The 17598-nt window shown below is 41.9% G+C and overlaps 1 protein-coding gene across 1 annotated transcript in view; it reads right to left on the minus strand.

The window, feature by feature from the left end:
- Positions 1-4569: 4569 nt before the first annotated feature.
- SYNJ2 (synaptojanin 2) overlaps positions 4570-17598 on the minus strand; it is a 68199-nt gene continuing 55170 nt past the window's right edge. The window contains exons 19-27 of the mRNA XM_010581837.1: positions 16792-17010; positions 15538-15616; positions 14106-14274; positions 13569-13721; positions 10810-10944; positions 9481-9593; positions 8654-8762; positions 7128-7330; positions 4570-5367 (exon numbers count right to left, since the gene is read on the minus strand). Coding sequence (XP_010580139.1) covers positions 4570-5367; positions 7128-7330; positions 8654-8762; positions 9481-9593; positions 10810-10944; positions 13569-13721; positions 14106-14274; positions 15538-15616; positions 16792-17010 — 1978 coding nt within the window. The remainder of the gene's footprint in view (positions 5368-7127; positions 7331-8653; positions 8763-9480; positions 9594-10809; positions 10945-13568; positions 13722-14105; positions 14275-15537; positions 15617-16791; positions 17011-17598) is intronic.

Here is a 17598-nt window from a genome sequence, read left to right on the forward strand (position 1 = left end):
GGATCATGTTCGCTTTTGTTAAAAAGACCTGCATTATTTTTTAGTGATTGTCTTATGCTGGAAGAATGTAATGTTTACCCTTCATCTTCGGTAAAAGGCATAGTACTGGGGGGCACAGCCAGTCATCAGTTTGTCCAAACTGAACAGTTTTTCAGTTGAGCTTTTAGATTTTGCAAAACTGTCTCCTCAACCATGTACAGACATTGCTTTGAAGGCCAGAGGGTCTGTTGGATAGAATTCATGTCTGCTTCCCATTAGAAGCTCATGCTTTCATGCTTCCCTGGTGTCACATTAATTCAGAATAGTGCCTTTATGTAAATTCTTAGGTCTCAAACCTATGCCTTTAATCCCATCTAGCTGGGAACCCAGCTGCAGATGTGGCTAGCAGGTATGTGTGAATTGTCTGAGAAGATAGTATTTCATCTGCGTTGTGGCATCCAAGACTAAAACAGTAAGACAGGAAGGAAGCACTAATAGGAATTTGTCAATCCTCATGCACTTGTTGTCCAGCACTCTTGTATAACTGTATTGGTATTTCTAGTAGCAACAGTCATTAAGTCTTTAATTGCTGTGATTACAGTAGTGCAAACTGGCTTTCACTGTGATTTGTGCTCCATGGTGCCAGGCAGAGCAGCTACCTAGAAAGGAGGAATTTTCCATCTGGTGAAAATGTCAATTCTGGACAAAAAGGAAAAAGCAAAAATTTTGTTGTGTCAGAATAGAAATTCTAAACAATATTTTGGGTTTGGTTCTTTTTTTCTTTGGTTTTTTTTTCAGTGATCACCCACCTAAAAAAATTAACGTGGGCAGTTCCTATACCAGGGAGGACCACTTACCCACCCACACACATATGTGGCTGAACAACCAGGATGCCTGTAGCAACTTAAAGTTTCGGGACTACAGGGTCCTGGGTGTGCTCACATGGTGTTAGTCTCTTGCCAAAGTCTCTCACATTAAATAAGGACACAGCAGTTTATATACTTGCATATCTGGCTTCCCAGATATTCATATCTGGCTTCCCAGCCCAGCTTCAACACTTTAAGATTTCCAAGTGCTGGGTTTACAACATGAAAAATGTGATGGGATGGCCACTCCCTACCACCTGTTATATGGCACTCAAGACTGATTGATAGCTATCACTGAGAACCTTGGGTTCCATTGATAATGTCCCAGTGAGAATGGGCAGCAGAGCTGAGGACAGAGCCGTGCTGTGGGTTCCCTAGTTGCAGATGTCAGGTAACGATGGTTCAGGTTACTTGGCTTCTTTTCACACTGTGGTGGGGCCCAACTTAATTCTGAATGAGAAGGAAAGAACCACCACCTCCTGCAGCCTGAGTTTTGTGTAGTGGTTTCCCAAACGCAGAGCAAGTCTGGCCCTGCTTACCTCCTCCTGACCATTAAAACTAGAACCCAGGTCACAAGCACCTCCCTCTGAAAAAACACTTGGCTGGGGTGTTGGGCACCAGTGCGGAAGATAATATACTGAGACAGGAGATTCCTCATTCTTTGCTGTAACCTTTTCAGCTGGACTGTCTGTTCCTTTCCCTTGATTTGCTGCAATTGAACAGTATATGCTGTCACTGATAGTATAAACCAGCTAGCTGCAGGGATTTATACTTCAGTGGGCAGCTTGCCACATACATAGACGTAAGATATAATCCTAAAGGCCAGATACTTTTCTTATTCAAGGAGAGTAATAAAGCAGATTTTATTTGACTTGTATAAATCCACTTTAATTGGCTTTCCTGCTAACACTTTCATTAACATGTAAATTAGCTGTCCTAGAGCTGTTAATTATCTTTGCAGAAAATGTTGGATATGGTCATATAACATACTCTTTCTTTTTTACTGCTCTTAATGTTTTATACTGAAATGTGCCCATAAATGTTCACTCTTTTTTTAAGAGGAGGATGAAGAGGCTCAGGCTCTGTGTCATCTTGTAAGGAAATAACTGTCTTGCTTCGGCATTATTCCCCAGCCTGCTACCATGTTAAACTGACACTTGCGTAAGAACCTTAGCACTGGGTTTCACTGGTTTGGCCTCTGAAGGTTTTGAGGGGTTTCTTAAAATGTCTGGCAAACGAGGGAGCAGAGGAGGATGGCAGGTGCTCAGACAAAGGCAGTATCCTCTCTTACAGGATGTCTTGTGTTCAAAATTTGGCAGTGGCAGTGAAACAGGTAGGCGTTGCAAGTAAGAAAATGGCTGAATTCCCAGTTTCCAAGAAGCTGAGAACAAGCCAATTAATTTTCCTATGAAAAAACCCCAAACCTCTGAACTTTTTTTAATACATGTTTTCTGCAAAAAAAATCTGAAAATGAGGGTTTTTTTTCAGCTTCACCAACTGCTTAAAAATGCTCTCCTTCCTTTAATAATAAAAGATCTTGATGCTTCTCTTAACAAGTTACCATGACAAGTCACAATCTGTTTTGTCATTTTTAACTGCCTGCTTTGAACAAATGGCATCTATAGTGTATGATTTTACTGCACAGGCAAGGCAAAAGCCTGCGCAGCCAGAGCAGATGATAACAGACGCATTTAGCACCATGGATTATCCTCGCCAAAATCCTGGGCTTCTGAGAAGCATGACTGCTGGCTTGCTAATGAACGAGATGACTTCATAATGAACATCGAGTCTGAGCGGAGCACCAATACTTCATGAGTCTGAAGTGGTAAGTGACTTATAGACTCACCTGAAACACCTGCCTTATAGGCTCTGGTGGAATACTGGGTAAATGTACAGGAGAAGCAAAGCAGGCGCACGGGAGTACTTACCTGGAGTTCCTGCAGTGGTTCGCAGGGGGTGCTTCCCTGGTCTAGGCTGTTGTAGACTGAACCATTGAACATGATCATCTTTTAAACCTCTCTTTTGCAAGAACCTGCACTTGCCTTTCTTACTCTATGTGTTGCAACTGCCTCCTAGGTACACTCCCTGTATGGATCCACAGTGCACCTGGGCAACAGCTTTATTTAGAGCGGTGCACATGCTTCTTAAATTTGTCCTTGGTCTTAGCTGCAGTGGCCCATGTCTAGTTCCATTTCTCAGCCTCCCCAGGATCATGTTTGGTGATCCTACTGTTTTTCAGGGCTGCAGCACAGCTTTACCACAGCTGCTGAGGTGAATAGGAAGCACAGGGCAGCTCCTTCCCTGGTACAAAATAAACAGACTGCATAGCTGCTGATCAGCAGAAATGCACAGCGGGAGCAGTAGCTCTACATACTTCCACCCCCTACTAGTTTGGTGTCCAAGTTGAGCTTTACTGTGGGTGGGCAAACTCAGTATTAGGCTGTAAGTGACAGTTCCTCTCTGCCAGAGGGTTCTGCCATCGCCAGCCATGTGCTTGTTGCCTAGTTTCAGGACACAAGAGCCTGTTACACGTGCATAAACTTAGGTTCCAAGACCAGCTCTTTCCTCACCTGCATTGGGGCAATAAAGGACTAACATGGCATTTTCTTACAAAGTGGCAGAACGGGAATAGGGATGCTACTGAATTATTAAACTGTCTTTAGCATAATACATTAATATGCTAATGACCTATGTCATCAGCGGGTCTTGGCTATTCACCATACTTCCACAGTATTTGCATAGATAATACACAAGCAGACTACAGTGTTTCTTTAAAAGGGACTGTCATTGTCCATGTGCTATTTCATTGTAAAGTATGTTGTTTAGAGTTGGCTTGGTGTGAACAAAAAGAACAGGGTGAGTTTGGGGACTGTGGTAGAAAACCAGCTAGGGATGCCTTTGATGTCATCATAGGTCAGAGCAGTATTTTGAGAGGCTACCCAGTCCTTTTAGAGTAGCTGAGGCATGTTATTACAGTGCCATTAACAGCATAGCACTTAGGAGAGGTCTGTTGTAATATGGGGGTTCACTTGCCTGGTCTGGAATAAGAACAGGCATTTCTTGCTGATGCCTGGGCACCACCTCTCATGGTTCTGCTTTACAGCCTCCTAGAACACACCTTTCGTTTTACTTTCAACACAGGAATGAGTTTAACAAGGTAAGTATTAGGGCTTGCCACCACTGCAGCTAGTTAAGATCCACAAGAAGATACTGTCTAAGCCTTGTTTCCACAGTGGAAACCAAGTAGCAGAACAATACCAGCGTTACTGCTGTAGTTACACTGGTATATATTCTCCTTTTGGATGTTTGGTCTAGAGTAACTGTAGCAGTCTAAGGATTCAAGATAAGGGTGCTTTATTTCAAGTGACAGAAATTGATTAATATATAAATTTCACAGGAAATGTTTTTCTTAAAATCTTTTTTCCATACACCATTACATGTTCTTACATACAATTTGTACCCGAAATGAAATAGAACATCTTAAGATGGATTAATAAAAAGAAATAACTTAGAAATAACTTTTCAAACAAGCTGTAGATAATGTTAGGTTGTATATACTCTATACTCTTCCCTCCAGGGGCAGTATCTTTATCTTTAAAGATGAAAATGAAATGTAGCATGGACAGATGATCTATTTCCTTAAATAAAAATCTTTGTGCAAAAGATTTATTTTTGTTTTGCACCATAATTATGATTTCTATAGGAACATTAAGGAGACAAAATTTTACAATTCTAAATCAGTATTTGTCGTCTTCAAGGTATTTTTGTTTTGTTCTAAGACAAGCAGTTTGTTGAACCCTTCTGACAGTGCACTACTGTCTTCATCGTCACTAAATGTAACCCAGTGACTGAAATCTTTCAAGCTGGGGCATTTTACATTTTCTGGAGTGCGTGCTGGAGAAGTATCTGATGCTGCCTGTATGGAAGGAGGGCAGGAAGAATCCACATCCACATCCAAAAGATTGGTGTTCTCTGGAAGGGAGCTGGTATCTGAAAGCTGAGGATGCTGGCCTCCTGGTACAGGAGGGCCCTGAAGGTTAGCCATCAATTCTGCGGCATTTGGTGCTAACTGCTTAGTTGTGTTGTTTTCTGTGCTGGCAGAGGATGTAGGAGCCGAGACATCAAACTGTGTGGGGACATGAGCATCCTGAGTCTGGGGGCAGAACCCAGGATTGTTGTTGGAGCTGAACATTAACCCACTAAAAAGTGGGTTGTCACTGCTCTGGAGAACTTGCAGATGAAGAGCTGCAGGAGCTGACTTCTTTCTTCGTGGTGGCACCTTTGGGGCAAAGGAAGCGTTTGAGGGAGACAGTGCAATGGCTTCAGCCATGCTTGCTGAGGGGGCCTGCCTTTCACTGCTCCCCCTGCTCTCCTGAGGCTTCCCAGGTTGTGGTGTTCTGGGTTTAGGGACTGGAGTAATCCTTGTCGGACTAAGAATAGCTCCAGCTTCTAGACAGGGCTCTGTCAAGCCAAAAGGAGACTGTACTGTCTGTTGGTCAAATTGGTCTTCTGTAGACATAGCCTAAGGGGGAAAAGTAACAAGAAATTTGAGAACAAAAAGGGTACCTTAAACTCTGAGTCACTACTAGTGCAAGTCTTACTGATGGCATTACTGAGAAAAGCTGACAGTACTGGAAGAAAAAAACCAGCAGCACAATGAGGAGGCTTGACAGCACAGTTTTACACTGTACCTGCTTGGTTCTGTTCTCCTGCATTGTGCGTTGGACCCGTGTTCATTTACAGAGTGCTATTTGAGGACAAGGATCCTACAGCCTGTTCACTCCCTGTATGAGAAATACATGTCTTTCTGACCATCTCTCTTTCATGTTAGGATTTTGCTCCGGGCCAAATTAACACAGTTCTGAAGAGTTATTTATTTGTTACATCTCTCTGCTGGCTAACATTATTTAAGCAAGAATGCATAGGGAGGGCTAAATTAACGGGGCCATTAGCACATGCCTTTGGGTACATTCTGATACCTAAGGCTGAAGGACAATTAGTTTAAGCTAACCCAAGAAATGTATTAATGGCTCTGTCATGTCTCACTGATGCTAGGAACTGAAGCTAAAAGTAAACTCTCGAAGCACAATCTAGCATATATTCACCATTTTAAAATACATAAATAAGTGGAGCCCAGCTCAGACTAAGAGGGCAGTGGCTGCTTCAGATTTCTCACACTTAGTGTGACTGAATGAAAGCATTTTAATTCTTTGCTACTCTCCCATAGTATTAAAATATACAGGCTTTTTAATGCCATCAAAATACTCAGTCAGTATTTCACGATGAACATATCCCCTGCCACTTCTGTCTCTATGCTGTTGTTAAGTTGCCTACAATAGATTGCATGCTTTTTTAACGATAGAGGTGGATCAGGTAAAGGTTTTCAAGTACATGACTCCCATCTGAATTTACTCAGAGTAAGGAGTGGATAGAGTAAAAGTGCAATAGATATATTCCTGTGGGAGAGTTCATGTAACTGACACCAGCAGAGGAGTCCCTCTCAGCACCTTTCAGGAGTGCCTTGGGAATGGCGGCAACATAAACAGACTGTTCCTTCTTACGGAATGTTCAAGGAAAGGGCACACACTTGTCTGGGTTTGTTTTTTTTTTTTTAATTTTGTGAATCTCTTAAGTAGAGATTGCACGAAGTCCATGATAGAGAAGGAGTGAATGCCTTCACAAAGGAAGGTAAGGCAGGAGTCCTAACAACTTAGAACAGAGGTTCCTAGCAGAGGTTCTGTCAAAGGAAGAATATAAAAGGTTATATTTGTCTCTCTCTTGTACTTAAATTGCTTTCACCATTACTCATTCTAGCAGCTCTAGAGGTGAAGAACTATTATCTTCATTGTAGAGACCTGACAGAGAGACAGATTAAACCCGCAACACCTACAGGTTGGTATTTTTAAGAACCTGAACTCTTGAGTAGAATCCAGAATCCAAAGTGAAAGGCTGAATCCCATTATAAGGTGCGTAAGAAAAGTTAGATGTTCTCAACAGGACACAGAGGAGCATACTGATGGAGAAGCTGCCTTAAATCAATACAGAGCAGACCACTCGTGATGTGGTCAAAAGTAAACACTGTGACAAAGAACGGATGAGTCTTAAATCCTGACAAGATTCAGACGAACCAGAAGAAAAGTAACAAAATCTAAGAGAATGGACTGACAAATAGAAAAGCTGAATATGGCTGAGTAAGGAACTCAAGGCTGTTTTTCATTTCTGATCTCCTAGTACACTTTTATGCCTTGGTGACTACAATGTATTTTGCTGCAACTATCTTACATTTTCTGCCTTGACTCCGGTCCTTTGCAGAGGTACTGGCTTTTTTGTAGTTGGAACTTTGGGTGGCGGGCGATGGGGCACAAGCGCTGGTCCTGCCTGCGACCCTTGAAATGATGCTGACTTTGTGATGCTGGGAAGAGGCTCGAGTTTGGTGAACGTTTGGTTTCTAGTTGGAGCAGGCTTTACTGCATCATCCTGTAGTCCTGAAAGCAAAAACAATTAGCGTCTTGGCTTGATCAGAATGTAGCTTCAAGATAATTTCTTTCACAGTCATGTGTCCCAAAATGTGCATGCCTAAAGGGAGTGCTCTCAGGCAAGGAAGGTAGGTTTTAGAAATAAACACAGAGCTTTGCAATCCTGACACACTTGTAAGAGGCAGTTAGGGGAAAAAAAATCCCCTGTCTGAAATAATTTCATGCCAAAACAGCAGTGCTGTGCCACCATTTGGCCAAGTGGATAAAACACTGCCTGAGAGTTCAGGAGTACTAGACTCAAGTCCTGAGTCTCCTTTTGCCCTTGTCTCCTTATCTGGATAATCAAGATAACGATACTGAGCACATCTTGTACTTTGGGAAGAACTGTAAATGCCAAGTGGTGGTACAGCACAAGGGACTGAAAGTGATGCTCTTTCTCAGTGGGACTGAGTGGAATGCTTACTGTGAATTTCAAAATTAATGGAGAGTAAATCCGATTTAAAAACCGAATATACAGCACTCTCTAAGGAACAAACATCAAGATGCCTTTGGATTATTCCAAACTGCATTTGCTCTATTTACAAATGAAAGGGGATGTTTTTCTCCTAAACTGAGAGCCTTGCAAACTCAGGTAGCTATCTCAGTCATACTGCATTTTTTTTCATTCATACAGCATCAGCACAAAGACTACCTGCAACTCTGGAGGGTATATTCATGCTGCCTAAGTTTCAATGCCTAACCTAGTTTCCTGCTCTAACCTCCCTTGCAGGAGGCACTCTTCTCCAGGGATTACAGGGAGAACCTGTACACAAAGTAGCCTTTTAGTGTAACTATTCAAGCTAAAGTGGTGCAAGCTTCTATCTATCTAGGTTACAACTATACTTGTTGTCCAAATGTGAACAGAATCCAGGTTATTTCTCCCATAGCTGTATTTGCTCTCTAGTCCTGCTTGGAATAGTGAGTATTCGCTAAATAGAGTGGCAAATATCCTTTATGCAACCCTGAGATAACACAGGTGCCATCAGTTTAGGAAGATCCCATCTTTATATTTTAACTTCTCAGACTAAGTCTGGACATAAATAACCCAAGGTGCTCCTAGCAACAGATTCTACAACAAAATATACAACTTGAGTCATCTTGGAAAAATAAAGGTTAATATTACCAAAACTGACAGAGAACACAAAGTACAATCTTGCAAGAATGTGTATGTCAATGTTCAGGTGAGATGCTGAATAGAAATACGTGCATCTGGGCTATGATGGAAAGGATGAATACACCTACAGTTTGCTTTATTTAAAGATTTTTAGAAGTCATTTAGAAAGCTGTGCTCACCTCCTTTGGCTTCCATAAGACATCTAATAGCTTCTTCTGCTTCCTCAGCTGTAGTTGTTTTGATCTGCTTGACGTTGTAAGGTTTACTTATTCCAGTCCGGACTTTAGGCTTTAAAAAAAAATAATAATGAGTCATCTTGAGAAAACTGTTTTTTCTTGTACACCTGTAATCTTACAGCTAAGCTCACACACCTGTAAAAATCTAGTTTTGCCAGCAGCCTTTCAGCAATCTATAAATACTACAGAAATGGTGGGGAGTCTTTTGGCAGATATTACATCTTTGTTACCAGCCGACAGATAGGCCAATGGCTTACTGCCACAGCTAGACCCTTGTTCAATACATTAGGGTTCTCACCCAACAAAAAAGGAGTGGGGAAGTGTTTCCACATTTCAGTCTTGGTCTACTCGGAGGGCTAGCAGCCTTGCTGGCAATGGTCAAGACTTTTCTTGTATGCTGCTGGGCACTAGCATGGCCCATCAAAAAAGAGGTGAGAAAAGAATTAAAGCATATTATCATGGCGTTGAAAATTCAAGTTAGCATCTGTCAGAAAGCAGCACGTGGAATAAACCAACAGTGCCCTGGTCTTGCACAATTCTCTCTCTCCCTCTTCAGCCATTCTAATTCCTGGCAATTTAATAACATTGTTCTGGTGTCTAGCAGGTCCTACAGTCTAGTATTACAGTACAAGAAGTTCATCTTAGCATTTCCAGCTCAGGCATGTGATAAGACTTCCTTCCTTGTATGATGGGTGCATTATGTATGTGATGCTCAGTATCTACAGCATCTATGTAGATGGGCATGGACAATGCGGAGTGGCAGGACTCACTGGCTGCTGAGGGGCTCCAGGTAGCAGCTTTGCCATTGCCAGGATGGAGCAGGTGGAGTGGCTTCCTGGAGAGAGGGAACCATCTGAGGGGGACTTTTTGCCTGATGTTCCAGCTGAAAGAGGAATAAAAGTGGCTTTTCACATTCAAGACCTGGTACAACATTTTATCTGCAATAGAGCAAAACCAATGTGCTTTGAAATTGTGATAAATAAAAGAGAGACACTGTCACCCTCCTTGCTCCTCCAAGGGCAGACATATTAGGTAAGATCTTCCTGTAGGACAATGGGGACCTTGAGTCCCTCTGCCTGATTGCCAAGAGCAAAACCCTTTAATCTAGGAGGAATGAGGGGCTGAACAGTTACTGGTCTAATCTAAGGTGAAAAAAAAAAAATCTCAACACTGCATAAAATGCTGAAATCTTGAACTGTATGAGGAAGCAGTCTTGCTTCCATTTAATTAATTTAATAACCTCAGCTGAGCATTAACATTGCATTCCAAGCACAGAAATACAGATACCAGTGTTGTCACTTCTCTGCAAGAGACTCAGAAATGAATGGGAATAATCCCAAAGAACTCATCTTCCAGCAGTGAGTCTGACAGAACCTTTAATTTAAGACTGGAAAATATGCACAAAGAGAGACTTTGGGGCTGCAAGAAAAATGTGATGTATAGCTCGTGTCCTACAGAAGGCAAAGATGATTATGCTGATGTAGCAATCAGCATTCAGCCAGAAGTAGCCATAAAAACAGGAGCAGCATAGCACTGATAGCATCTCAGGTGGGTAGAGCTTAGGTAAAGAGCATCACTTCCCCTTTGTGCCTCACTGAAAATCATAAGCCACTTTGCATTTCTTTCATAAACACAAAAGCAAGCAGGAATTGCTTGCAAAGCAGGAAAGGAAAAAGAACTGTCCAAAACAAGTATTTCATCAAAGCTTTTTAAAAGGAAGGTTACAATTAAGTCAGAAAAAACCCAAACTGTAAGAAAACATTCAGTGACTTTGCAAGTCAGGAGGCATAAATACTGATATTTATTTTTATTGCCACAAAGTGGCTGGTCAACTTGCTGAGTGATGAGTTAGTATGAAACATATGGGCCATTCCATCCTCACTAAGGGCATTTTTTTGTCGAGTATCTGTCGTCCTAAAGACAAACTTCTCCCATTGCTAACTGCAGCCATAGTTGGGCTGAAACCAACTGGGAAGTAAGTACAAGTACCTCAATGGCTTGTTGTTTCAGAACAAGGTATTACTTTCTGTGTCACCTAGAAATGGCAGGCAAAACTGTTAAGCTGGGGCCAACGCAACAGTAAAGAAAGTTAGACTCACCAGGAGGGGGAGGCCTCTGTGGTGGCTGAAGTGGCCGAGGCCTGGTAGGAATGGACAGAGACCTGCTTGGAGACCGGCGGTGGCATTCCCCACTTGCCTCCAGCTCTTGCTTCAAATCAGCCAGGTCTGTATCATCTAGGGGAATTTTAGAAAGGCTCTGTATTAGATACCCGCTGGGTGAGATGCACCAAATCCAGGTGGTCAGGAGAGAGATGATTAAGAATGGCAAGCCTCAACCAGGTATCTCAGCAACACGACATGGCTCCTTTCGTATTGTTTTGCTCTCCCTGAATGTCTTCCTGCTTCCACTCCTGGAAACATCTACCCTTTTGTCAAACGCTTCTCTCTCTCTCTCCTTTTCCAGCATTTATTACCTGTTTGTGCCGATACAAAGACTGCCTGCATCTGGTTTCAGGGTTGCTAGTCACCTTGTTAGATTCTGAGCTTTTCACAGCCAGACTTGGCGGCAACCTGCTCTCATTCAAACTGTGTCATGGCAGCCATGAGGAGGCTAGTCACAGTGGATCCCTTGCTCTTCCTTCCTAAACACAGGAGTTCCCTCTGAGGATTAGACAGCTTTCCTTGCTTGGGAGAACTGTTTTTATACCAGAGAAAAATTTGTCTGAATGGCTCACTCATCACATCTCTGCTTTCCAGCAACGTCTCCTAACAGGTATACCTAGCTCAATCTGCTAGCCCTGGGCTGCACTTTACATGACTAGGCTATTACACAGTCTTTCATCACGTCTAAACCTCTATGACAGCTGGAGAGGCAAGAAGTATGGATTACTTTATGCTGAAGTTGAGGGCTTTCACTTCAGTTCTCTCACCCTGCCATGGCTGCCAAGCCATGCAGCTCTGTTCTTTAGGGCTCCAAAATCCACTGGGTTTGGTTTCGTCCCTGTGGTTTGGAGAGGATGGGGAAGGAATTGTGTAGCAGCAGTCTCTCATACTTCAGGCATTTTTACACAAGTTCCTGTTTTTCAGAAAGCTGTGCTCTGCAGGGAATACTGAGCTGCCTCACAGTTTCCTACTCCCACTCAGCAGCGGATGGCAGCCACATAGACACAGCCTGTGATCTGCCCAACCTGCCCTCCCCCTTCTCTCTGCATTTTCAATACTTCTGAGCTGCAGATACAGGCTCATTGTAGGATCCAAGGAGTCATGCAGGTGCCTAAATGCACGGCTTGAAATTCTGACACTAACACGAGACAAAAACCAGCCACCACCAGTCTATCCCTTCCCCTAAAAGGCTGCTGGTTTTAGGCAATGGCTCCCCAGGACATCCATTTTGTGAGGCTATGCCCTTCTTTGACCTTAGAAACACATGTACACATTGTCCTGTCTGTCATTGGTTTCCATCTGTGTCTAACACCAGCTATACAATCGTCATACCTTCAATTAGGAGTTGCTCAGGCAGAACTGAAGGCTTATGGAGGCATCTGAAATTGCAGAGACTTTCAAGATGGATTGAATATATCATATTTTGAGTTGTGTGAGATCATGACCCCACCTTGACCTCCTTCAAACTATACTTTATAATCTCCCTTTACTTTGTGATATTTTTTGTGGAGAAGAGTTAGTGTGGGTGAAAAGAATCACTGCAATTCTCTGTAGCTTAATGAATCATCACACAGTAGGCCAGAGGTGTTTGGAGGGCAAGGCATCCTATAATACAAAGTGATTGGCTTCACAGTATTTAATACCGACAGATTACTCCTCGGCTCAGGGCTAGGTTTCTGGGTCTGGCCACACTGCACCCAGCCTATGACTCAAGGTGGGCAAGAAAGCTTGTATATCACTCTGATTGTTTGGAAAATCTGTCTGTGTAAACTTACGAATTTCATTTAATCTTTTTGAACTCTACTTCTGACTCAACCTTTGAAGGTATTAAAGTTTTCACTTTTATGTCAGAAGACAAAGCACTTCTGAGAGAGTGTAGAAAGACAGCTACTGAATCACTTGCTGTCATGATGAAGTGTTTAATACGTGGCCCAGCCTGTCAATGCTTGGTCACCACAGCATGTCCTGATCATATCCCATTATAAGACCACCACTGGCTTGGCTAGTTCTTGCTGCAGTTTTTATCTGTATTCTTTTCACAGCTTTATCTTCTGTTTACCAAGTCATTTCACAATAATGTGCAAACAAGCCATGTGACCAGGAAAAAAGGTAACACTAAAGCACTAAAAGAATGAATATACCTGTTGTGTGAGCTGCGAATTCTTCAGAAATAAATAAAATAGGAACAAAGGAGAAACTCTAGGCTTCTTTGAAGTAAGTAATCTCAACACAACAACCTCCTGAACTGTCCAGCTTACACCTAACTGCACTGCCACAGCTATTGCTCAAAGGCCAGGGTCAAGCCTATCACTGATTCCTTTGGTTTGATTTTGCTCTGGCCCTCACTAATAAGAAAATAACGGACAATTTTTTGTGTATGCTCTGGTGCTGAACAACATGAAATGGATAAAAAGACTTAATTTCTCCTGACTATAAAAGGAAACCAGGATTTCTCAGCACTCCTGCCTTGCCCTGGGCTGGAGAGAAGGAAGATCTAAGCTTTATTATTTGTATTGCTGTTATGCCTCAGTTACAGTCACTAACTCAAGGGGGGTTGAGCATGAACATGTACCAAAAAAATGATCCTTACCTTTAGAGGACCTACAATGAAAATATAAATGAGCAAGGAAATAGAGACAAAAGGAGAACAAACAACAAACCTTCAGGTCTTACTTTAAGGAATGTAGGTAATTTACCTTTATACAGCCGTGTGTTTTGTCCAGATTTGTTTGAATGACCTATGGATGTGAAATGTCCGCAGCCCTCAGGCATATCTTCTGCTGTGTCTGCTACTAGGTGCTGACACAAAGCATCATCTAAATAATCATCTTCATCCTCCACTATATCACCTGAATTAAAATATTAGATAAAGACTTAGTGAGCAAATGCATTCTCTGTCTCTCTCTACTACCAATCAATGAATTTAATATATGTGTTGGGCAAGCTTCTTGTGTAACCCATGTGTTTCATTACAGTTTGTTTCTATACAGACAACTGTACCGTACATTGGATTTGCTAACATATGTTACAACACTGAATTGATAGGATGATCTAAGCAACATTTCTCTGCCCAGGTACAGCGACAGGTCGTGGCTTTAGTTACAATCCTCTTTTTAAGAAGTGTGGCTTCATTACAAATTAAGATACCACTAACACTCATACTGTACCTTCTCTGTGCAACCAAAGTCAGCAAAGCAATTTCTCACAACTTAGCTTAGAAACCAGCTGCTCACCTTCTGAGTCATAGTCCAAACTTGAGAAGTCAAAATTTTCTTCCAGAAGACAGGAGTTTGCCATGGGGGACATGGGAGCAATGCTGTCCCGTTTTCGAGCAATTTCCTCCTGAAGGCCCTTTAGCCAGTCCTTGGTCTTGGGCCGGATCTTCACTGTTCTGCCTCTGACCTAATGCAAAGAAAGAATTGTTTCCCCCTGCCAAGCAACTTCACAAAATGAGAACACCTGAAGAGAATAAGGAAGTGCTGCCAATCTGTTGTACAACTGTTTCAGAAACTGATATAACTAAAGCTTCATTTCAGAAGCTAAATGAAAAGGAAGCACTCTTCCTATCCCCATAACCAAGTTTTCAGACTGTAACAATATTCTTCAAAGAAAATTAACTTCACAGCTCAAAAGCACTGCTGCTGCATTTGGGAAGTACTTGAGAAATAGGTGAAACATCAAATATTGTCAAAATGATACTGTGATAGTAATAAAGGTGTGGGAGGGTTCCATTTTTGAGTCAGTAGCTTTAAAACACACAAGAATTTGCTACCTGATGCCATCTGTAAGGATACTGTCTGCTCAGAAAATCCCAGATATGATGGTTGACGTATACAGAAAGTACATTATTAAACAGATTAAGACCACAGCTGCTTATATGTGTTGCTCCATGACATTTGGGGTAAGATGTGTCCAAGGCAGCAGCTTCGGCAGCAAAATTACTTTGGAAAGTTCCTGAATCAGGCTCTCAGTACCTTCACACATTGTGCACATACAACTGTGTTTGCGTCTGTGCTATAAATTACATCAATGAAATGAGCCAAATTAATAGATAAAACTCCAAATATGAAAGAAGAATGAGGGTTAAATCCATTACTTCAATGTTAAGTTTATAGTGCAGCCCCACAAACAGTTTTGTCAGCATAAATGAGGGGGTTGATGAATTGCAGAGTATGTGTGTAGGAAGGAAGAGCAGGGGATGGCAAGGTAAACGCCTACTGCTAATGCTGAGTTTGCTATGGAGGCCAATGAATCATGTTATTCCAGCTTGGTAGAAGGAGTTTATTTGATACACTTAAGAGAAACAAAATATCTCCAAGCCACGATTGTGACAATGCTTTGGCAACAGTATAAAGTCACACATGATCTCAGGGAACTGCTTCAAGTGCCAAAACAATGACTGAACCCATGTATTCTGCAGTGGTATCAGAGGCCAGATACGAAGCACTGCTTAGGAGCTCCAAGAAAAGTCACCTCCTGCCCTCCTGAAACTGAAATACTGCATTAAAAGCCCCAGCAGCTGTGAAAGCTAAGGACTTTGTGAGCACTAAATTTCTTTAAAATAACACTACTTGATTTAGCTAGAAATGCAACTATATCATTCTAAGCAACCACTTTTGAGAAATTTGTTATGAAATTATTATTATAGGTTTGAGAGAGTCTTACTTTGACACCATCTATATCCATAACACGAAGAGCTGACTTGCTGTCTGCAAATGTCACCAGCATTTGACCTCCACTGATCCTAGTAAAAAAAGGCAGAGGACAGAAAACAGTGCATTTTACTTCACCATTGAATGAAAAGCCTTAAGGCAAGCATGATAGTTTTGTACAGCTATGTATTTGGTTTTAGCTGTATTTTCCTCACAACTCTATTTTTTAGGGAGGAGCAAGTGATCTATGAATCCCAGTTGGGCTCTTGCTCTCCCCCATCCTCCTTTGTGTGACCCCAGCACCCTGCCCTTTACTGGGTCACTCCTGAAGCAGCAGTACAAACATCTCAGCAGCTGTTGACAGGATACCTAGTCTGATATCAATGCTCCCTCTGTACTAACCTCTATGGCTCTGCATAGCCCTCGGCTCAGAGGACACATAATGTTCCCAAAGACTAGTATGCCATCAAGCTCTAAAGCAATTAAAAACAAGACAAAACAAAACCACCAAAGCACGTTCTTTTCTTGCTTCTTCACAAGCAAAGTGGTGCGGCTGTTCCTGCAGGGCTGCTTTTGAACGCTCAACTTGTATTTAGTACTTCATAAAACCATACAACAACAGGTCATCAGTTTTCTCCATTAAGAAATGGGTCAAATACAACGTAAACAAGTTTCTGGTCTTGTTTCCCAGGTCAACTGTCAGGTGTTTTGCCTGTATTTCTCAAAACAGAAGTCTCATAGCTATGCTGGAGTCCTGTACAGGATCAACCAGAATGAAATTAAACTGCTCTGCCAGAAGGTATCACAGTCTCCCTCTCAAAGTGCGAGAAGCCATACTACTAAAAAATAAGCAAAATGACCCCAAAAGAAAGGAAAGCCAGCCAGGAAATCCTAGTAAGTGTGAAAGAGTACTGTAAGAGAGCAGACCTCTTTGGAGTAAGTGAAGCAGAGCCCCAAGGACCCACCAGCAGAAGCAATGCATGGAAATGAGGCCTGAATCTAAAGGTGATGATTCACATCAAAGCCTCTGCTTTATGGTGCTGTACTGAATAAAATTCTTCTCCACTCAGCCAAGGGAGGTGTTAGACTATTTCTTTAACATGCTGACAGAGGTAAAAGATATCATTGTCTAATGAAGAATTTAACATGCAGTAAAGGAATTCAGCATACTACTTTACAATACAAAGTTAATTCTGTCAGGACAAAAAGGGAATTTCTAGTCTGTGTTTTTGAATAGATGACACGCCATTTCAGATCCCAAACTTACCTGACCAGAACAATAGTGCCATAGTCCTCAAACATTTGCATAAGCTCTGTACGCAAGTCCTCAGGAAATTCATTCTTCTCTTCAGGCATTGGTGATAGCAGATTTACCACTACTGTGGCATCCAGTGGTCCCTGGAAAGATGACACTTCCTGGAAAACACTCTCACGGGCAGCTTGATTAACTTCCTGAACTTCCACTTCAACAATAGCTAACACTGGCCTACATGAAACAAAGGAGAAATGCTTATTTAAAATTAAGATCAACATCACCCAATGGTAAATGCTTATATAAAATGAAAATCAACGTCAAGCAGTAGGACAGGTAAGTAATTAGTTGTGTGAAGGACAGTGTCCTGTTTAAACTCTGTATCTCTATGATCATTTTTAACTCCACTATGTCAAATCTCATGGCAAATATTTAATTAAGCCTGCTATACCTTAGAAGGAAGTGATTATTATGTATGTTCTACACAGAAAGAGAAGCGTAACAAATTACTTAAGGTCTCGCTGCAAAAAAGCACTGTGGCTGGCAATACAAACCAGAATTTCACCCTGGTGGATTGTTTCGTTTTTCCTGCAGTGGAAGATCATGCCTTGAGCACTGTTAATTATATTTACCAGCCCTGCATTAACTGAATGTAACAGTGAGGACACACCATAAAGGAATTCAAATAACAATTGTGTGCAGCACTTCAGCAAACCTGCAGTCTAGAAATACCAGGATACTTCACTCATTATCAAACAGCTATCTCCCAAAACATCTATAGATCAGGAAGGCAATACATTATTTTCTGTTAGACAAGGCCAC

Source organism: Haliaeetus leucocephalus, unplaced genomic scaffold (assembly GCF_000737465.1).
Source record: "Haliaeetus leucocephalus isolate CR32 unplaced genomic scaffold, Haliaeetus_leucocephalus-4.0 Scaffold819, whole genome shotgun sequence".
Lineage (NCBI taxonomy): Eukaryota > Metazoa > Chordata > Aves > Accipitriformes > Accipitridae > Haliaeetus > Haliaeetus leucocephalus.